The sequence below is a fragment of the Mesoplodon bidens genome (assembly GCF_964165515.1).
Source record: "Mesoplodon bidens genome assembly, chromosome: 9".
NCBI lineage: Eukaryota > Metazoa > Chordata > Mammalia > Artiodactyla > Ziphiidae > Mesoplodon > Mesoplodon bidens.
Genome location: NC_138166.1, coordinates 14,249,694 through 14,272,033, shown reverse-complemented (window position 1 = coordinate 14,272,033; position 22,340 = coordinate 14,249,694). Strand labels below are relative to the sequence as shown.

The following is a 22,340-nucleotide window of genomic DNA, read 5'->3' as shown; positions in this document are numbered from 1 at the left end:
TGAACAGGAACCACCAGACACTTGGACATAGAGCGATAAGAATAAAAACATGTCTTGAGTGCTTACTCTGGACCAGACACTTCTCTATTTTAGAGTTAAGTTATTTCATCCTGAAAGCAATCCTAGGAGGAGCTGGGTATAATCATCACCCCTTTTACGCGGAAAGCCGTGACTGTTTCTGTCCTCCCCAGGGCCGCATGGCTGGGTGTAGGGAAGGCAGGATTCACCACCAGGCAGCCTGCGCTCTTATCACAACACTGTGCTACTCAAACTTGCTGCTTGAGATCGTGGAGTGTAGTTGGCAAACAAAGGCCAGGAAAACCTAAACAATACAAGGCAAGGTGTGAGGATGTTCAGGTGAACCGTCCAAGCCACAAACACGTCTTTCTGGCTTTGGAGGATAGAGACGTTTTGTTTCTCAGGACCATCGGTGAAACTGGTTCTAGAAGATGTTTTATTAGAAAGTCTGTCAGAGGCAATCATACCTATTGACTCAAGAAGGGGTTTTTTGTTTTTAATTGAAGTATAGTTGACTTACAATGTTGTGTTAGTTTCAGACATACAGCACAGTGATTCAGTTATATATTCTTTTTCAGATTCTTTCTCCCTATAGGTTATTACAAAATATTGTATAGTTCCCTGTGCTGTACAGTAGGTCCTTGTTGTTTATCTGTTTTATACATAGTAGTGTATGTATGTTAACCCCAAACTCCTAATTTATCCCTCCCTTCCCTCACCTTTCTCCTTTGGTGACCATAAGTTTGTTTTCTGTCTCAGGGTTTATGTGTTCTGTAAGTAAGTTCATCTGTATCATTTTTTTTTTAGATTCCACATATAAGCAATATCATATGTCTTTGACTTACATCACTTAGAATGATAATCTGTAGGTCCATCCTTGTTGTTGCAAATGGCATTATTTCATTCTTCTTTGATGGCTGGGTAATTGTGTGTGTGTGTGTGCGCGCGCGCGCACACGTACACGCCACATCTTCTTTATCCATTTGGACACTTAGGTTGCTTCTGTGTCTTGGCTATTGTAAATACTGCTGCTAGGAGCACCGGGGTGCAAAGCTACCTCAGACAGGATGATTCTGTTGTGCTTTGCCACAGTTGACATTGAGTCTTAGGAGGATTATTTTCTTTTGTAGGGGTGTATGGATGTCCCTTGTGTACCTGTATCAAAAGTGAGGTTAAAGGCTTGTTTGGCAAAGACGGTTGAACTCCAGTTTGCAAGTTGACCCTGTGCTCAGAGCTGAGAATGGAGAAATGGTTACAGGTGTACCTCTGCCCTTGGAGTCCACAATCTAGTTAGGGAAATAGGATCTTTGTTTTTGTTTTTATCCCCACCTTTTCCCAGAAAGGATTTAAGGCCAGCGATAAGATGTGTGTACAGGCCTTTTGTTACTCAAACACTGTACAGATACTGTGAAATGTCAAGTGTTGATATAAAACCAAGTTAGTCACCTGAGCTTTGGGACTCTGAGCCAGGGTTCAACAGCATCGTGATGGGTAATCTCAGCCACAGTCAAGAACACAGATCTCACCCTGTACCATTTGGTTCTGCTTAAGGTGCCCACCCTCTTGGGCCAGTGAGAGGCTGGCCCTTCCTATCACTTCAGATGTTTTATGAGCCTATGCTCTTAGCGCTAGGGGTGGTATCACAATGGCAGACACCCACACACGAGTTAGATGATACTGAGTTGAAAGCCTTTTAAATCGGATACTTGGAATTCCTGAGACTTGTGCCTGATTTAGTTTTCTTTTTATCAACTTCATTGCATTTCATCAAGCATTCACTGTTCTGCTTTGTGACCAGGTAGAGGGATGTTGGTGTGTTGCTCATTACTGCTGTATCTCAGGCCAGAGGCCTCACGTCATCAGGCTGTCACCTGAATTGTCTGTCCTGGTAGGATCTACAGACGGGTCAAAAAAAGAGGGAGGCAAAGGCAGGACAGAGCTTAAGAGCACAGGCTCTGGAGCCTGCAAAGTGCTGAGTTAGAATCCTGGCTTGGCCATTTCCTCGCTGGAAGACTTGGCAGTCATGTAACCTCTCTAAACCTCAGTTTCCACATCCATAAAACTGATGATTGTAACACCTGGATCCTGTAGGGTTATGTTGAGGATTAAATGAGATGATGCATGTAAACCATCTGTACAATGGCAGGCACAATGGTGTACAATGGTGTTCACTTAAAAAATAACTATCATCACTATTATAGTTAAGACATGATTAGCCAGGGTTGAGATAACGTGTGTTCTGGAGGAAGCAGCTGCAGTCTCTGTGCAAACCGTTGGTAAGCTGTCGTGGACCATTTGTAAACCTTCCCATTGTAACGGTGACTGAGGATTCTAACTGCCAAGTCGCTGAGGTTGGGGCTCGAGTAGCTCAGCCAGCACTGCCGTCTCCCTTCTAGCCTGTGACTGCGACCCCAGGGGCATCGAGACACCGCAGTGTGACCAGTCCACCGGCCAGTGTGTGTGCGTCGAGGGAGTGGAGGGTCCCCGCTGTGACAAGTGCACTCGGGGGTACTCGGGTGTCTTCCCCGACTGCACGCCCTGCCACCAGTGCTTTGCTCTTTGGGACGTGATCATCGCCGAGCTGACCAACAGGACCCAGAAGTTCCTGGAGAAAGCCAAGGCCTTGAAGATCAGTGGCGTGATTGGGCCTTACCGGGAGACTGTGGGCTCGGTGGAGAAGAAAGTCAACGAGATCAGAGACGTCCTGGCCCAGAGCCCAGCCGCCGAGCCGCTGAAGAACATCGGGAACCTCTTTGAGGAAGCAGAGTAAGTAGCTGATGGACCAGAGTAACAGCTCACGATGCTGTTTCCACTCGATGAATCCACAGCATGGCCCTTCCACCAGGAGGCGTGGTTAGTGCTGTGAGTGAAAACAGGTAACTGGGCCATTCGTTTTCCAGCAGTCGCTGCTCTGGGCATGGGGGTGAGTGGACGCTGGCTCATTGTTGGGGACCAGAGTTGCAGAGATTGCAGTGCAAACTGTGTAAACGTTATATTCAGCACTCTTCTCTGCAAATAGTACTCTCGGGCAGGAGAAGGGCAAGGATGCTGGATTCAGAGACAGAGGATCCGTAACAGAGTCACAGCTGGGTTACTTGCTAGGCTTGTGAACTTGAATGACTCGCTCATTTCTAAGCCTCTCTCTTCTCTCCTGCGGAGGAGGGGAGGATAGTATTTACCTTTCCCTGACAGAGTAACAAAAGGACTGATCTATGGAATGGGAAGGTAATTGCAGAAAACAGTATGAATTGTTATTATATGTTTTGCTACTACCAGGAAAAGTCCATTACCACAAATAAGACTCCTATTTCTAGGTTATTTCCACTGCTCAGCTGTTGGTCCGCTAGAGCAGTGCTTCATTCATCGAATTATAACAAATTCTCTGTGATGAAAATTCCTCTTCTTAGCCCTTCTCTGGGTAATCCTCTCGCTAACTGTAAAGTGTGTATTTTGCCAGTGGAAGCAGAGAGAATTGAGCAAAGTGATGCTGAACTTTCCCCCATTTTTTCTCCCATTTCTCCCAGCCAGTCATCTTTCCTGCTCTCAAACATTCCAACTCCCTTTGCCAAAGAGGACCCCCCACCCCCGACCCAAAACAGCATAAGGTCTAGGCTAAAGGACAAAACAGGAAAAGGTATGAAGCATTTGTGTTTCCCCAAATGCTATGGGTTTTTATTGTAGACTCACCATTTGGCATGAGCAAGGGGGTTGTTTCAGGGCTAAGTCCTATACATTAAGGCGATACTATATATCATGACAGACTACGGTAACATTTTTGTGTGATGGGACTTTTAATCAGCATCTCTACGAAGTGAGATGGCCTTTTCATCTCAGCGCTGTGTATGAGAAGCAGGAAGCTAACCGCTGACATTAGCTCAAGTACCTTGTAGGAGGTCCTTCCTAGACCTTCTAGATTTAAAGTAACTAGTCCCTTGATTTCAAGCCTCAGATCTCATGGCCAAGATCATGCGGTTGACCAGGGTGTTAGGCGATGTCTGATGTGGGGCCATAATGCACTTAGTGAGGAATTCAACCTCATTAAAAAGACCGTGGTACAGCTCAGCCTTCTTACATGTAGCGATCACGAGCCGTGGGAGGCCCCGGTCTGAGTGCAAGCCCATTTAGGAAATGATGTCTTGACCTGGGTGTCATGCACCTTAAGGGAAAACAAGAAAATCTGGTATCCATCAAGAGCCTGCCAGAAGAGCGACTACACTCTTCAGACAGCCCTGGTCCTACCTTCACTGTTCACCTGATCAGACAGATTGTAATCACCTCAGGAACACCAATTTCATCAATCTTTTTTCAACACAGTATCCAAGGACGCGTGGTCTAGGATCCAAAGGGGCATTATTTACAAATATACAATGAGATTTGACTTTGTAAAATTGTAACACTGTACGAGACCTGAGGAGAAATGAAAGCCTTCTGTGAATCAACCGATTAATAAAAGCAAAGCACTGGAAAAACAGAAAGTAGCCTCAGGAAAAGAGCCATCAGGTTTACAAAATGTAATTTAACCCACAAATCCTTTTAAGCGCTTTTTCTTTGAGTTGGGTCATGGTATTCTCTCAGCCTTAAACATCATTTTTCGATTGGCCCCCAACCTTTCAGCATCTCTGCATTTTCCCCGTTTTTTGTACGATTATATTCCTGAGAAGACAATAATACTGAGTTAGGTGACACCCAGGGGTAAGGTCTTCTCAAATATTCCTTTCTTTGAGATACATACACACATGCCCACTGTATATACGAGTAATTTACAAATAGATGCCTAAAGTACAGCTTTGGAGACAGGAGGATACAGAACAAAATGCAGGTGGGTTTCGATTCCAAATGAAATACTGTGAAAGCTAAATGGTTATCATATTCCATGCTTACTGGTACTACCTCCTTTCTCAGGAAAAATGAAAGGGTTGCTTTGTTGGTGGAAGGAGGAGGCTCCTCTGATGAGACGTGGCTTGAAGGGGGTCGGGTATGAAAAGCTCCTTTGGGTTGCTCCCACTGTCTTCCTGGTGGCGGTGGGGCTTGCTTTCTGAATGTCACATCTTGAAGGAGATCCCTGAGGTCCACATGAGAGCATCTTTGGTGGGTGGCTGGGAGGCATAATTGTACGCTGGAGTCACTTACATGGTTCGAGTTTGTGGGACTGTATGGGCTTGAATCTGCTTATGTACAGAGCTGGTACTCCACGCTCTGGATCTGTGCTCATGTTACATCAGACATTCGGAATCCCTCCTGTAGTCCATCTGCCACAACACAGCTGAGTGGTGCTGCTATGTTTTTCTTCAAAGTCTTGAAGAAAGAAAAATTATTAGATTTAACAGAGTCTCTTAATGATCAGAATAAAACCAGTACTTAAAGATAAATTATTACAGACTGCTGAATCGGTCTGAAATTACAGAGGAATGGATAAAGTATTAGTAGAAAATGTAAAATTGAGACTTCAAGTTTTCCCTTTGGTTTATTTTCCTTTAAGTAAATTTGCCCTCCTCTTTACAGGAAACTAACCAAAGATGTTACAGAAAAGATGGCTCAAGTAGAAGTAAATTTATCTGACACAGCTACACAAAACAACAGCACGGCCAGAGAACTAGATGCTCTACAGACAGAAGCAGAAAGCCTGGATAACACAGTGAAAGAGCTTGCTGAACAATTGGAATTTATCAAAAATTCAGATATTCGGGGTGAGCATTTTTTTGTGCAAATACTTAATCCTGGGCAATGGATTTTATCACCTCACCTTTTAATAGAGCACTTTCAGAAGAAAATTAAGTGCTTTGTAATAATTTTTAAGCTTTTTCTCATTGAGACTGGCACAGATGAGGATTGAAGTCCCCATTTTACAAACACGGGACGTGGGGCACAGAAGGTTGCACGGAACGAGCAGTGGTTGTTGCGTTAGAACGGCACACGGTCTCTGATTTTTAAATTTTTTTTCCAGTTAGTGGTTTACCTCCTTGACTTCTCTTGGAAACGGGCTCTTGTAAAAAGTTAAGAAATGAAGTTGATACTTCTGTACATGGTTTTATATTCAAGAATGTTACTTGGTCAGGAAATCACATTTTCAAATCGTTTATTGGTACTGTAGGCCATATTAGAGGACCTTCCCTCCCCAAAGCAAAAGAAAGTTAAAAATGTGTCAGATCACCCTATCCATCCTGCTTTATGCGTGATTGCTTATTTTTTTGGCTAGATCCTTAAAGCCAAAACACGTCAAGCTGTTTTATGTATATGATATGAGCCGTTTGAGTGGATCTAAATAGTTAAATGACTGAGAAAAGGGAAAAATCATCTGGACATGTAATCTACAGGCTGCCTGACACCAGCTATTTAGAGAGAACTGGACGCTTGCCTGTGTGTAGGAACAACATCTGCATGATTGCCTTAATTTTCTAATCCAGATGTTTGGCATCCTCCAGAGCCAGAGTTAGGTGCTAACGGGACAAAGTGTATTCATTGATCATGAGAGGAAAGTTATATTTCTTCATAAAGATTTTATTCCTTGAATTTTAAAACAAAACCATATATGGTCAGTTTAGACGCGAAATGCAGCCGTTGCTTGATGGGGGAGATCGAATACAAGGGGATTAACTATGGGCAGTTTCATTTCATGCCCTAGGCGCCTTGGACAGCATCACCAAGTATTTCCAGATGTCTCTCGAGGCAGAGGAGCGCGTGAACGCCTCCACCACAGACTCCAGTGGCACCGTGGAGCAGTCGGCCCGCACTCGGGACAGAGTGGAGGACCTGATGTTGGAGCGCGAGTCCCAGTTCAGGGAAAAACAGGAGGAGCAGGCCCGCCTTCTGGATGAACTGGCAGGCAAACTACAAAGTCTTGACCTTTCAGCTGCTGCCGAAATGGTAAGGTTTGAGGGTTTGGCCTCAAGGCTGCCATGCTACAGGAGAAAAAACACCCTGCTTTGTCTTTAACATTGTCCACTTTGCAAATGAGTCAGCAGGAGGGAAACTCCCCGGCTCAGTCTCTGGCCCACAGTCTGGGGTATCCGTGACCAAGCCAGATTAAACACAACAGTGTGTGGGTTTCCAACCTTCCTCTCCCCTAGAGGTTTCTCTGTGGTACAACCAAGAATCAGGGCTACTATCCCAAGGCTGCTGAATTGAGTCACTGCCTTCTTATCTAAACTGGATCCTTTTTATGCTGTGGACATTTTTTACTTTGTTCTGATTTGAAGTGCAAACTCCATCTCAGGGGAGCAACTGAGAATCATTCTGGGAGAGACTTCTTAAAAAAATTAAAGGGCGCTAAAGAATTTTTTTTCATGGGTGGGTGGGTGTTAGTTAAAATGCTCCTTTGTCCCAGTAACTTTACCTAGTGAAGGCCAGCCTAGGAAGTGGATTCATTTCCCGGAAGCTTTTAAAAAGTAACTCTGAAGCCAAATGAAACTGAGTAGCGAGTTCAATGAAAATCAGGCAGAAAGCCAAAAAAAAGCCAAACTAAGCCTGTTTCTTCCTCTTGCTCCCTTACTGTTTTTCATGGAGGAACACCTATCGGAGAGACTTTGGAGGATGTTTTTATATACTGTACCTTTATTTTATAAGGCTTCTGCTCTCTTAGCTTAGAACAGAGGGTCAGTACACGGGCGAAGGTGGGTTCCTAGGAAGCTGTGAGTTCAGGCCTCACTACAGTTTTGTCTTAGTAACAGTCCCCCCGCCCTCTCGGACTTCTCCCCTCCCCCACCCCCGCCTTCTCCAAGATAGACAAAAACACACTGTGCTTTGTAATTAATGCCTACAAGGTTACATTTTCATTATCTTAGGAAACTTGATGGCATCTAATGGAAATAGGGAGCTATTTCTCTATCAGAGAAAGAGGCCTAGATCAATGTGTAATCGCACCTGAGACAAAGCCATCACACACGAGCGTGAAATGCCAAATCTGTCTTCCCAACCCTTTCGGTGTATTGGCTCCTTCCTTATAAATTCTAATTCAAAACTAGTCATCACAAACAAAATCTCTCCAAACTAAAATGAAAAGCAGATAAGCATGCTAAAGGATGTTTGACTCTGCAGCGGAGGGTGTCTTGGGAGCGGGGGTGGGGGTGGGGGCTGCCGCGGGAGCCCTGCCCTGGGCCTGCTTTCCATCAGGGGCGTGGCCTAGGAACCAATCTCCCACTCTGTCGTATGTTAATGATCCTGTGAGAGTTCCCTTTATAGAGTCCATACCAGCACTTCTCGTGTAGAAAGATTTTTGCTCCTTTGTGTTTCTCAAGTACGGTTGGTTCTTTGTCTTTGTGTATGTTTAGTTAGACCCATGCTGGGTTTTCCAAGCCTGCCAGGATGCTGAAACAAAACAGATCTTCTAGTGTGCTGTCAGATAGGTTTTAGAAAGCATCTCTTCGTGATTAAGGCTCATGTTCTTGTACAGCATGCGGAATAAATGTTATTTTCTGAAGCTTTTTATGTGCTGTAAACCAGACACATGAAAGACTACTATTTATTATTTTGAGATATAATGGGATTATAATTATTACAAAACTATTCGGTTAAACAGTTGACAGTATTTATTCAAAACCTACTCTTTTACTTATTAAAAGGAGTACTTGTTTGGGAGTATCCTGTTAACTGTTTTTCACTGTAGTATATAGCTTTTGCCTCTTTTCAACATGACCATTTTCCACAAAAGGATAGCTCTAAATGTAGTTTTTCTTCCTGCTCAGCCTTTTCCATCACATAGCAATCTTGTAATTTATCAATTTGCTGTGTATATTCTACAACCAAGCCCTGGTCTTTGGAGGTTTCTGGTAGATAAGAAAGGAGGAGTCTGGCAGGGCCGTTGGGAGGTTATTTGGAAAAGCTATACCCGTACTTTTGTCTTCTCTTCTTCTCCCATGTGGAATGTTCCCCCACTTCTCCTGCTCAAATCCCACCAGCCAACACTCCTTCCCAAACTACAGTAATACTCGGTGGTCTCTGCTTTGCCTGCTTTCCTTTGCACTTGCAGCATCTGACCTATTCTTGGCTGTTTTACCTAGAATGATCCTGTCTTCCTTACTAGATGGGAAATTACTAAAAGGCCCGATAATGGGCCTTTTATATCACCCTTTTCACCAAAACAGTTAACATGGTGGTAGGTCTAAAGAAGGTTCTCAATACTTTTTGTTTGTTTTTGGTAAACCCTACCACTTAGGAGAAAGAGGACGGGACACATTCTTTGGCTTTCACATTGGCCGACTTCAGCCTGATGGAGCAGATAACATTTGCACCCTGCACAGAACCCATATGGCATTGCAGTTCATTAGGGCACAAGAAGGTACTGATGCAGGGCTGTAAATCTTCGTTTCCTTGGAAATAAGCAGGTTAGCTCAGCCCTGAGCTCTTTGCTCCGCTCTATCCTGAACACTGTTTTCAAGCACCCTCGCTGAGGACCACCTACACGCTCTCTGGGGCCACCCAGGCCCTGCACAGCTGTTGGCCGCAGCGGACTCACTCTGCACCCCGTGCTTGTTCCTTGGCTCGCTGCAGACGTGTGGAACACCTCCAGGAGCCTCCTGTTCCGAGACCGAGTGTGGCGGCCCAAACTGCAGAACTGACGAAGGACAGAAGCAGTGTGGGGGGCCTGGCTGTGGCGGGCTGGTCACTGTCGCACACGGCGCCTGGCAGAAAGCCATGGACTTTGACCGAGATGTCCTGAGTGCCCTGGCTGAGGTGGAACGGCTCTCCAAGATGGTAATTCAACGGATGGGCTGTTTTTGTTTGTTTGCTTTCCATTATGGACTGGAGGATCTGAATGGGACAAGTCAATTCCAAATGCTGACTAAAACAAAAAGGCATAAGTTTTTGTGAGGTCAGGGAAAGAGAGGAGGAGGTTTTATTCATAGATGGCTTAAGAATCTGCTTGTTTCTCACAATAATTTGAAATAACCATGTTACTAACTATGGGTCCAGGGTTATGAATACCTCCAGCTGTTATTTCAATTGAGCCTTTATTCTTCTGAAGTGACATGATGAAGTATTAACTTCATGTTAACTGAAGTATGTAGGTTAGTACCTGAGAAAAAGACTAACGAACATCTCTACACCACCACATGTTTTGCAGGAGTTAAAAACAACTAGAAAAAAATTTTATATGCTAGCCCTAGCTATGTAAGACTGTTGTATAGGAACTGGTATAGTGAATACTTCGTCTATACAAGAATATAATATGGTTGAATGGGAGACGTTTGTTTCTAAAAGCCATGACTCCAAATACTTAAGTTTTTCGACATCATTTTCTGGACCATTTATAATATTCTCGTCTGTTTTAGAAAGAGTGACATTGTTCCATGGGTATTTTATTCCCCATACATAGGTCTCTGAAGCAAAAGTGAGGGCAGATGAAGCAAAACAGAATGCTCAAGATGTTCTGTTGAAAACCAATGCTACCAAAGAAAAAGTGGACAAGAGCAATGAGGATCTGAGAAATCTGATCAAGCAAATCAGGAACTTTTTGACCCGTAAGGAACTTTTTACTTTTACTTTTAGACATTTCTTTCTGTCCAACAATTTCTAAAGAGTGTTTGAGAGGCCATAATTCAAAATCTGCATTGTAGATAAAATCAAATTATTGCAGGGAATGAAATACTTCCACATTTTTAAATGTATCTGTATGTAAATAACCTCTAATTTATGCTGATATAGACACACCCGATGTGATACCCAAGTAACAAATCAAGAAGTCAAACATACAGTGAGAACTAAATTTGGAATTTGTGTTAGAGATTACATATAATGTGTCATAAGAACCTTAATTCAAAAGCTTTGTAATCCTATTATTTATAGGATATTATACTTATAGTTAGTTACATAGCTCTATACCTTAAGTGTTCTGTACAGAAACAGAAAATCTATGGGATTTGTGGTCCAGCTCATAAATGTTGCAGGTCACAGTTTGAGTGTTACCAGTCAGGATAGTTTTGGCTGCAAGTTAAAGAAAACTCTCAACTGAAATGGACTTAATCAAAAAAGGGATGTATGTTATAACACATAGTAATAAGTTCAGTAGTAGAACAGCTCCATCGTTCTACGATCCATGCACTTCTCATCTTTCTGTACTGCCATTTTAAGCATATCAGCTTTGTTCTCAGGCTAGCTCCTCCCGGTTACAAGGTGGCTGCCAGAGTTCCAGACTTCACATAAAGACAAAATAATAGCTAACAGAAGAAGAGACCACCTGTTCCTTTGTTGTATCATTTTTAAAGGAAAGGGATTACCGTAATTGGCAGGCTAAGCAGTATTTAACTCTGAGTTGATAAGCTCACCTTACCTGAGGTTGGTACCTGAACGAAATCAGTATGCTGTTAGCAAGGAAAAAGGGAGAGTGGCTAATAAGTAAGGCGCCAACAGTATTTGCTAAGGATATCTTACAGAATATTCTGTGGAAGCCATCATTCAATCATATATTATCCTGTGCTTAAACCCTTAGGGCTCCATTTTTATGTTCTTGCACAGTTTAAAAGAAAAAAAAAGCCTAAATATCGATGACATATTTAAAGTTTAAACTCTGGTATTTTTTTAATCTCTTTTCACATTTGACATTTGAAACTCCATGGCTTCTTTGATAAGGCAACTATCCTGATTCTCTTGCTTCTGACTGGATTTTCTCCCTTTCTGTAGTTTCCTGAATTCAGATAATTTATTAGGAATTTCCACACTTACATCTGCATTTACAGTAGTTTCCTAATTTTTCAGCCTCAACTGAAAGTTTTCATTGCCCTTTAGGATCCAGACCCAGCTTCTGTACCCTGGCCTGTGTCGTCTTCTATAATCTGAACCTTTCGCTTCACTCAGCTTCCACGGAACTTGCTCTGCCCATCCTGCCTCTCCAGCCAGAGATGTTCTCTCAAATCCTGTTATCCTTCAAAACCTGATCAGTTCCTCACCCTCCACTGTTATACCTGACGACCCCAGCCTTACAACCAACTCCAGTAGTACACGCTGTCTGCAGGACTGTTCCTGTGTGTAGGTCTCATCTCCCCAACCTAGATTAAAAACTCTTAAAGAGGAAGTGCCTTTGTCTTGGTGTAACCCCACCATGCTGATCGCATAGAAGATGACCAATAAGTGGTTGAATGAGTGAACCATATATGATTTTCACCTCTTCACGGGAATATCTTTGCTTTTAACAGAGGATAGTGCTGACCTGGACAGCATTGAAGCAGTTGCTAACGAAGTACTGAAAATGGAAATGCCTAGCACCCCACAGCAGTTACAGAACTTGACAGAAGATATTCGTGAACGAGTTGAAAGCCTTTCTCAAGTAGAGGTTATTCTACAGCAGAGTGCTGCTGACATTGCCAGAGCTGAGATGTTGTTAGAAGAAGCCCAAAGAGCCAGGTATCTGAAGACAGTATTATGGCATTTAGGGGGGGCTTTGTGTATCCAGCACTGAGTGAAGTATTTCTCCACGTGAGTCTCTCGGGGTCATTTCAGGAAGGCTTTTCTTTAAAAGAAATGCTCTCTTCTGGGAGGAAGTACTTTTTTCATGTTCACATATAATATACTGTCTCATTCTTTTACTCAGCAACAGTGCAACAGATGTTAAAGTCACTGCAGACATGGTAAAGGAAGCTCTGGAAGAAGCAGAAAAGGCCCAGATTGCAGCAGAGAAGGCAATTAAACAAGCAGACGAAGACATCCAAGGAACCCAGAACCTGCTAACTTCAGTAAGAGATTGCAATCATTATTACGTGTGGGAGAAAACACGGGCACATATACTCTTATCAGAAAAGAAGCGCCTTTGACAGTTATCTATGAAAAATCTTACAATTGAACACTAAAGGAGTCCTTTCAGTAAATCTAAACTACTCCCATAGCACAAGGTGCTAAAAGTGTCATTTTCAAGGAAGAAAAAGGACTCTAAAGAGAAACATTAAACCCCCTTTCATTTTCATCCCCACAGAAAGCCTAAGAAAGATAAAAAGAGTTTCCTGTTCCTTCAAGGAATCACACAGATTTTATTTAGTATGAAGCACACTCTTACTCTTATCCAGTTTTAGAACATCTCTGGCTGGAGAGAGGACGAACAGAGCAAGGTTTTGCAGCCCAAAAGCAACTACACGTAAGACCAGTGCCTTAAGATTTATGAGGTGATTGTTCACAAAACGTCTGCTTCTAACACCCAGTTTTAGAGGAACCTAATAGAGCTCTTACAGCTAAACAATCTGTTTTGTTCAGAATGCATGGGAAACCTATAAGCAAAATACCCTAGAGCCTACCAAATATTTAAGACACTAAGAACTTTTCACATGGATTTAGTGCTTTATTCTAAAAACTTCTCTCTTAAAAGTAATGCAAACTAATTGTTTTATTCTTTCAAATTTTTCCTTCCAATCTTAGGAAAGTTCATTTTTTATGAAACTGGGTAAAGACAACTGAGGACTCGTCTAACCCCTCCTTACGTTCTCAGAACACACCGTGAAGTTAGATGCTCTTAGTACTTGCTGCTATCCCCCTTCTCAAGCCAACGACCCCTAATGTTTAAAACCTTGGGAAATGCCTTTTCAGCCGGCTTTCCCTACGAGTAGTTGATAAAAGCCCATCTTCCCCTATTCCATTACTCTCAGTAGAATGAAGCCGGACCATTCCCAAGCCACTTTCTTACATTATGAGCAATTTAAGGCCCTTTCTTCAGGCTTCTTGTTCAAGTTTAGAAAAATTATGTTTTCCCACCAGACTACGTTCTAACCCTTTCAATTAGTTTTTTTTCTCTCTCTAGGATTTGCAAATTTGTCAGTGGGTTGTTAACATGTTAATGAACTTTTAAGTGACTTTAAAAAAATGACTGTTTTGAAAAGCAAAATGGAAACTATTAATCAAACTGTAGGTGCGATATCTGGCTTGTTGTTGCAAGTTAATAATGGTGGGCAGAAGTGTTTCAGGTTAACAGTAAGAAAAAATAGAGCCTTTACCTAAACCACACTAATGAAAGCTCGTCACAAACTATTTGCCTGCTTAAAACTATAAGGGTTATCTTGTAAGAATAGTCCCTAAGAATTGTTTTCTAAGTTAACTAATGGGTGAACTCTCAGATAAGAATCAAATAGTTACAAATTCTAGCATATGCATATACTGACCCATTAGTTACGACATTGTTATTCAGAGTAATTCTGTGGAATAGACCCATCCTTGAAGATCATTTTTCAGAAAAATTAGGTGCTCAGTGAAACTGGTTCTTCTGTTATGGTTCACGCTTACTTTGGCTAGCTTTAAAAACAACAACGGTTACTGATTATACTTTGAAATGAGAGCAAACGTGGACCCTCACCAGTTGCACAGATAAGATACTTTTTCCCTAAATAATTTTGAGCACTTACAGCTTCCAGTTATAACATTCCCAGACCTATGCCATCTCACAATCCTATAGTAACTTTTCAGAGTTTTAACATTCCTGATTTCCATGTCATTTCTGAAGTACTATAACCTCTGCTACTAGAGTTTAACATTTACAGTTGATAGAAAAAAACTAAAATTGACTGGAAGTTATCATTTTTCCACCCATACTTCAGAAAGTTGTGTGGATATCCCTCTACTCAAAGTCTGCAGGTGTTCTTAACATGCTTTCTCAACACATCAAGCTGCCTCGAGGTGGTTCAGTAAGGAAAAATTTTACAAAACTTTCAGCCTAGACCAGCAGAAGTAGTGAAAGAATGAAGTTAATATATGAGATGTAGCAGAGACCATTTTAAACTTGGGCACTTTATATAAGCTTTCTTGAAATTTCCTTTGTTCTAGAGCAATGTCATAGCAGCTTTTTAAATCTTCCTCTACACTATAGTCATAGCACTTGCTACCACTTCTTGAATTAATGGCTTGCTGAATGATGACGCTTTTAGATTGAGTCTGAAACAGCAGCTTCCGAGGAAACCTTGTTCAATGCCTCCCAGCGCCTCAGCGAGCTAGAGAGAAATGTGGAAGAACTTAAGCGGAAAGCTGCCCAGAACTCTGGGGAGGCAGAATACATTGAAAAAGTAGTATATACTGTGAAACAAAGTGCAGAAGATGTTAAGAAGGTAAGTAATTGTAACTTCACAGCTATGTGGATAAAGGAGCAACTAGCCTCCTTCATGCCTTCCTTGGAATTAATAAGGGACACGGACCTAAACATGGTTATTCATCAGAAACATCCCCAAGTGACCTGTTTTGAAAGAGCAGTCTTCAGAGACACAGATGGAAAAGAATGGGAGTGGATATAAATGTATCCATACACATGATGTAGGCCCTCAACTCCAAACTTGGATAAGGGTTTAGAAAAATGAAATTAACTTAGGGGTGAAACCTTCAAACAAGCATTATTGAGCTTATATTTCAATTAGGAAGACCTTTATGGCAAACAGTAATTACCTGGCCCTTTGAGAAATCTTCCAAAGCAGGGTAGAAAATGCTTAAAGAATTCCTAACAGACAACAGCTAGTAGGGAACCCTTATCTCAACTCTTCTGTGCTCATCTGGAATTAACCACCTCTTGCTTCTCAGTGGATGGTACTATATTTTGCAGAGGAAAGTCTCAAGCCCAGATTTCTCACTACAAGCCAAGTAATCATGGAGACACATTTAATTTCTACATTTCTGTAAGCAAATATTTAAAGAAACCTTTTAAAACTTTTTAGGAGTGTTGAAACTTTTAAATGAATAGCAGGGTGCTAGAAACTGACATGAAGTCGAGATTTTTCCTAGAAGCGACTGTAGCTTTTAGGCATTACATACAGGTGACTTCTCTACACCTGTGGTTTGGGGAAGAGGACAATACGTTTACTGCCACATTTGTCTTTTTTCATTCTGGTCTAGGTTCCTACAGGTCTGAGAGCGTAAATCTCCCAAGTAGTCTTCTTATAGAACACTTTGAATCAATATTAAATTTCACTAGAAATAAGAACAAAACCCCTTGACATGAAATTCCTCTATCAACCGAATTATTCACAACCATCTTTCCAAACCCACGTTAACCCCACTTGTACTACAATCTTGCCCTCCCTTCCTTTTGTTAAATCTGCCTTTTCCCTCCGATTTTCTGATAGCAAGTCTCTATCAAGATGGTCTTACCTGTTTTTTTTTCCCCCCAAAGTTGGCTTCTTTTGATCTCTAAATATTTGGATCTTGGCAAACCTACCTCTGAGAAACTCTAATTCTCAAACTCTCCCTCCGTGCATTCTCCTAGGACATCTCCATAGAAAAGTACTAATCCCCAAAGACCTACCACAACACGTCTTTAAGATGTTTCATTTAAAAAACTCATGTCAATGTTGTGTCTTCTAATTCCACTGTTTCAAGTTAATGTTTTCAGTTATTTACTACTGGGTAGCTTGAAGCCTGAGTACCCTTGGTAGTGGTCTTTAATTCAGAATGCTGGCCATGCAAGTTAATCTCATCCAAGCTTGCCACGGTTTACCAGTCTTAAATGTAACCACTGATGCTATTACCTCTTTGTGCTGAAATGTGGAACTGCAGACTCTGGATGGTGAACTTGATGAAAAGTACAAGAAAGTAGAAAATATAATTGCCCAAAAAACTGAAGAGTCAGCTGATGCCAGAAGGAAAGCTGAACTGCTACAAAACGAAGCAAAAACACTTTTGGCTCAAGCAAACAGCAAGCTGCAACTCCTGAAAGGTAGATTTTTTTTTCTTTCACTTAAGACTCATGATTTTTTAGTTTATTTAAATGGTAAACATCTATTCACTATGTCTTAGGCACTTAAATAGAGCCTTATAGGCAAAGAGGAGCAGTGTTTGATTTTGAGATGATCATCATAGTAGTGTAACTGCTCAGACCTTTTTATCTCCCATAGATTTAGAAAGAAAATATGAGGACAATCAAAAATATCTAGAAGACAAAGCTCAAGAATTAGTAAGACTGGAAGGAGAAGTCCGTTCACTCCTAAAGGATATAAGCCAGAAAGTCGCTGTTTACAGCACCTGCTTGTAACAGAGGAGGAGGAGCTATAAGTAAAAGATGGCTACAGTGTGTGACCAAAGCAAAATCACTACATTTTAAAAACTGACTTTTTTAATGTTTTTAGTCGCCACATTTTGTATGGACTTAAATAAAGTACAGTGCTTTTGTATAAATGTATATTCAAAATAATTCTTAAACTCATTGTTACTTTTCCTGATCTAGCATTCATGAATCCCTTTAACAAAAAATGTTATTTTCACTGTAAAGATGGATTTAAAAGCAAGCTGATTGCCTTCATAGAGATGCTAATTTTTCTTATATGTCTATAAACAAGTATCAGTCATCTGTTTGGGTCAATATTCTCTACAAACCCACTCCTAAAATCACCTCCCAGTTGGATTCCCAGGTGGAGATTAAAGAGGAAGGACGCAGCCTGAGCTACCGTAACCCTTTCCCTGGCTGCTCAGTTGCTCCAGTCTCCAAAACTCCTATAAGTATTCCTTGCTCTAGGCAAGAGAACAACAAAAGCAACTTCTAGGGCAGTGTGACTTTAAAGTATTGCCACCTAACAATACAACAGTCAGACTTAATTGATATCTTCAGGACATTACATCCCCCCAAAAAGCAAAATACGCATTCAAGCGCACATGGGACATTCTCTATGATCGACCATGTACTAGGGCACAAAACAAGCCTCACAAATTTAAGAGTACAGAAATTATTTCAAGCATCTTTTCTGACCACAATGGCATGAAACTAGAAATCAACCACAGAAAAAAAAATTACAGGGAGATTAAGCACCTTGCTACTGACAAACCAGTGGGTCAACAATGAAATCATAGAAGAAGAAATTTAAAAATACCTCATGGCAAATGACAATGAGAAAACAACCATACAAAATCTATGGGATGCACCAAAGGCAGTTCTTAAGAAACAAAAAAATCTCAACCTAACCCACTACCTAAAACAATCAGAAAAAGAAGAACAATCAAGCAGAAGGAAGGAGATCAGGGAGGAAATAGAGATTAAAAGAAAAAAAATCAATAAAACCAAGAGCAGGTTCTTGGAAAGGGTAAACAAAATTGACAAACCTCTGGCCAGGCTCACCAAGAAGAAAAGAGAAGACACAAGAAATAATAAGAAATGAAAGAGGAGAAATCACAACTGATACCACAGAAATACAAAATACCATAAGAGAATACTATGAACAATTATATGCCAACGAATTTGAGAACAACAAATTTATATGCCAACAACAAAATTATGTGCCAACAACCTAGAGAAACGCACAACTTTCTAGAAACATAGCCCACCAAAACTGAATCAAGAAGGAATAGAGGACAAAACCATACTTTGCAAAGATATATGCACCCCAATGTTCACTGCAGCAGTATTTACAATGGCCAGGGCATGGAGGCAACCTAAATGCCCATTGACAGAGTAATGGATAAAGAACATGTGGTACGTATATACAATGGAATATTACTTAGCCATAAAAAATGAAATGATAATCTGCAGCAACATGGATGGACCTAGAGTTTGTCATACTGTGGGAAGTAAGAGAAAAATATCATATGATATCACTTATATGGGGAATCTTTAAAAAAATGGTACAAATGAACTTATCTACAAAACAGAAACAGAGTCACAGATATAAAAAACAAACTTATGGTTACTAGGGGGGAGGATAAATTGGGAGACTAGGATTGACATATACACATTACTATATATAAGACAGATAACTAATAAGGACCTACTGTATAGCACAGGGAACTCTACCACAGGGAACTCTACCTAATACTCTGTAATGACCTATATGGGAAAAGAATCTAAAATAGAGTGGATATATGTATACGTGTAACTGATTCACTTTGCTGTACAGCAGAAACTAACACCACTGTAAATCAACTATACGCCAATAAAAAAGAAATAGATAACTTGAACAGGCCAATCACTGGAAACAAAGTAGAATCTGTAAAAAAAAAAAAAAAAAAAAAACCTCCCTACAAAAAGAAGTCCAGGAGCAGATGGCTTCACTGGGAAATTCTACCAAACATACAAAGAACTTATACTGGTCCTTCTCAAACACTTCCAAAAAGACTGAAGAGGAAGGAACACTCTTAAAGACTTTCTATGAAGCCACCATCACCCTGATACCAAAACCAAAGAAACTGCCAAAAAATAAAATTACAGGCCAGTATCTCTGATTATGACATAAAAATCCTCAACAAAATATTAGCAAACCAAATCCAACAACACATAAAAAGGTCATACAACACAACCAAGTTGGATTCATCACAGGGTCACAAGGATGGTTCAACATATGCAAATCAATCAGTGTGATACACCACATCAACAAAAGAAAGGTCAAAACCCACATGATCATTCAATAGGTTCAGAAAAACACTTGATAAAATTCAACATCCATTCATGATTAAAAAACCCTTACAAAACTGGGCACAGAGGGAACATATCTCAACATAATAAACGCTATTGATGACAAACCCACAGCCAATATAATACTCAACTGGGAAAAGCTGAAAGGTTTCCAACTGAAATCTGGAACAAGACAAGGATGCCCACTCTCACCAATTTTCTTCAACATAGTATTGAAATCCTAGCCACATCAATCAGACAAGAAAAAGAAATAAAAGGTATCCAAATTGGTAGGGAAGAGGTAAAATTGTTTTATATGCAGACAACATGATACTATATATATGGGGTTGGCCAAAACGTTTGTTCAGGTTTTCCGTAAGATCTTACAGAAAAACCCAAACGAACTTTTTGGCCAACCCAATAGAAAACCCTAAAGACTCCACACAAAAGCTACTAGAACTGATAAATGAATTCAGTAAAGTAGGCAGATACAAGATTAACATAGAAATCAGTTGTATTTCTTTACACTAACAATGAAATATCAGAAAAGGAATGTAAACAAACTATCCTTTTAAAATCACATCAAAAAAACCCCACAAAAAAACCCACCTAGGAATAAACCTCACCAAGGAAGTGAAAGACATGTGCTGAGAACTACAAACCATTAATAAAGGAAATTAAAGATGATTCAAAGAAATGGGAAGATATCCCATGCTCTTGGACTGTAAGAATATTGTTAAAATGGCAATACTACCCAAAGCAATCTACAGATTTAATGTGATCCTAGAACAAATAATCCTAAAATTTATGTGGAACCATAAAAGGCCCAGAATTGCCAAAGCAATCCTAAAGAAAAAAGCCAGAGGCAAAACCCTCTCAGACTTCAGACAATACTACAAAGATACAGTAATCAAAACAGTGTGGTATTAGCACAAAAACAGACATGGATCAATGGAACAGAATAAAGAGCCCAGAAAACCCCCACACACACCTATGGTCAATTAATCTTTGACAAAGGAGACAAAAATGTAAAATGGGAAAAAGACAGTCTCTTCAGCAAGTGGTGCTGGGAAAGCTGGACAGCTGCATATAAATCAATGAAGTTAGAACACGCCCTCACATTATGCACAAAAATAAACTCAAAATAGCTTAAGGACTTAAACATAAGATGTGACACCATAAAACTCCTAGAAGAGATAAGAGGCAAAACATTCTCTGACATAAATCGTACCAATGTTTTCTTAGGTCAGTCTCCCAAGCCAATAGAAATAAAAACAAAAATAAACAAATGGACCTAATCAAACCTACAAGCTTTTGCACAGCAAAGGAAACCATAAACAAAACAAAAAAACAAGCTACAGAACTGGAGAAAATACTTGCAAACCATGTGACTGACAAGGGCTTAATTTCCAAAATACACAAACAGTTCATACAACTCAACGACAAAAAACAACCCAGTCGAAAAACGGGAAGACCTAGATAGACATTTCTCCGAAGAAGACATACAGATAGCCAATAGGCACATGAAAAGATGCTCATCACTAATTATTAGAGAAACGCAAGTCAAAAGTACAATGAGGTACCACCTCACACTAGTCAGAATGGCCATCATTAAAAAGTCTATAAATAACAAATGCTGGATAGACTGTGGAGAAAGGGGAACCCTCTTACACTGTTGGTGGGAGTGTAAATTGGTGCAGCCACTATGGAAAACAGTATGGAGGTTCCTCAAACAACTAAAAATAGAATTACCATATGATCCAGCAATCCCACTCCTGGGTACATACCCAGACAAAACTATAATTTGAAAAGACACATGCACCCCAATGTTCACAGCAGCACTATTCATAATAGCCAAGACATGGAAGCAACCTAACGTCCATTGACAGGTGAATGGATAAAGATGAGGTACATATGTACAATGGTATACTACTCAGCCATAAATAATAACGAAATAATGCCATTTGTAGCAACATGGATGGACCTAAAGATTATCATACTAACTGAAATAAATCAGAAAGAGAAAGACAAGTAGCATATGATGTCATTTATATGCGGAATCTAAAATATGACACAAATGAACCTATCGCTGAAACATAAACAGATTCACAAATAAGGAGAACAGACTTGTAGTTGCCTTTACAACTACAAGGGGGAGGGGGCATATGGGAGGGAAGGAATGGGAGTTTGAGATTAGCTGAGGCAAATTGTTATATACAGGATGGGTTAACAAGGTCCTACTGCATAGCACAGGGAACCATATTCAATATCCTGTGACAAACCATAATGGAAAAGAATATGAAAAAGAATATATATATGTAGAACTCAGTCACTTTGCTGTACAGAAGAAATTAACAACACTGTGTATCAACTATATTCCAATAAAATTTTTAAAAAATACGAGTATTGCCACCTAAAACAGGGCTAGGGCTGCTGAGGGGAACGTTTAAATTAAGTTGAGCCGAAGTTTGGGGGATATTACTGCTTGTGCACAGTGAGCAGTGCTACTCAAAGTACAGAAGGATGCTGTAATTTCTCAGATTTTACATTGAATTTTATTTGATTTCACAATCAGATAACAGTTATTCCACAAAAAGAAAATAGCTGGAATACAATTGCCAAGCCTTTGTTGACTTTATAGCTGAGTTAGCTGGAAACAGGCCAGGCCTTAAGTGGTTTTTTCACACATTCTTCTTAGAGAATAGGCTACTCTGCACCACGTAACAACAACCCACACATCCAAAACAGCTGCATTTGAAGCTGGGCCTGAACAAAAGTTACGTTAATTGCTGTAATCTCAATAATAAGGCAACTTCCCTCTGGTTCCACACAGTTGTCACTTTTATTTAGATAGGAATTCTACTAGCAAAGTGGTTGTACCTCCTCATCTACCAGGGCAACTAAGTCTTTTTTTTCCCCTTGATTATAAGTATTTTACTTAAAAGCAGAGGTAGAAACCTTCACTACCCCTCATTGCTTTTCAGCTAAACAACTAAAAGTCGCACTTTAAAATTAGTAATTTCAATCAGATCCATGAATTGGACAACCCTTCACA

At 40.5% G+C, this 22,340-nt stretch overlaps 2 protein-coding genes across 3 annotated transcripts in view; one reads left to right on the top strand and one right to left on the bottom strand.

Annotated features, from left to right (window-relative positions):
• LAMB1 (laminin subunit beta 1) overlaps positions 1 to 17,082 on the top strand; it is a 74,847-nt gene extending 57,765 nt beyond the window's left edge. For both annotated transcript variants that reach the window (XM_081244636.1, XM_081244635.1), the window contains 10 exons: positions 2,415 to 2,784; positions 5,521 to 5,705; positions 6,641 to 6,882; positions 9,505 to 9,708; positions 10,331 to 10,475; positions 12,147 to 12,354; positions 12,542 to 12,683; positions 14,853 to 15,029; positions 16,465 to 16,624; positions 16,803 to 17,082. In XM_081244636.1, coding sequence (XP_081100762.1) covers positions 2,415 to 2,784; positions 5,521 to 5,705; positions 6,641 to 6,882; positions 9,505 to 9,708; positions 10,331 to 10,475; positions 12,147 to 12,354; positions 12,542 to 12,683; positions 14,853 to 15,029; positions 16,465 to 16,624; positions 16,803 to 16,939 — 1,970 coding nt within the window. In that variant the 3' untranslated portion in view covers positions 16,940 to 17,082. The remainder of the gene's footprint in view (positions 1 to 2,414; positions 2,785 to 5,520; positions 5,706 to 6,640; positions 6,883 to 9,504; positions 9,709 to 10,330; positions 10,476 to 12,146; positions 12,355 to 12,541; positions 12,684 to 14,852; positions 15,030 to 16,464; positions 16,625 to 16,802) is intronic.
• The window catches only part of DLD (dihydrolipoamide dehydrogenase), a 51,786-nt gene continuing 34,030 nt past the window's right edge, over positions 4,585 to 22,340 (bottom strand). The window contains exon 15 of the mRNA XM_081244639.1: positions 4,585 to 5,313. The gene's annotated coding sequence lies outside the window, so the exon portion shown is untranslated. The remainder of the gene's footprint in view (positions 5,314 to 22,340) is intronic.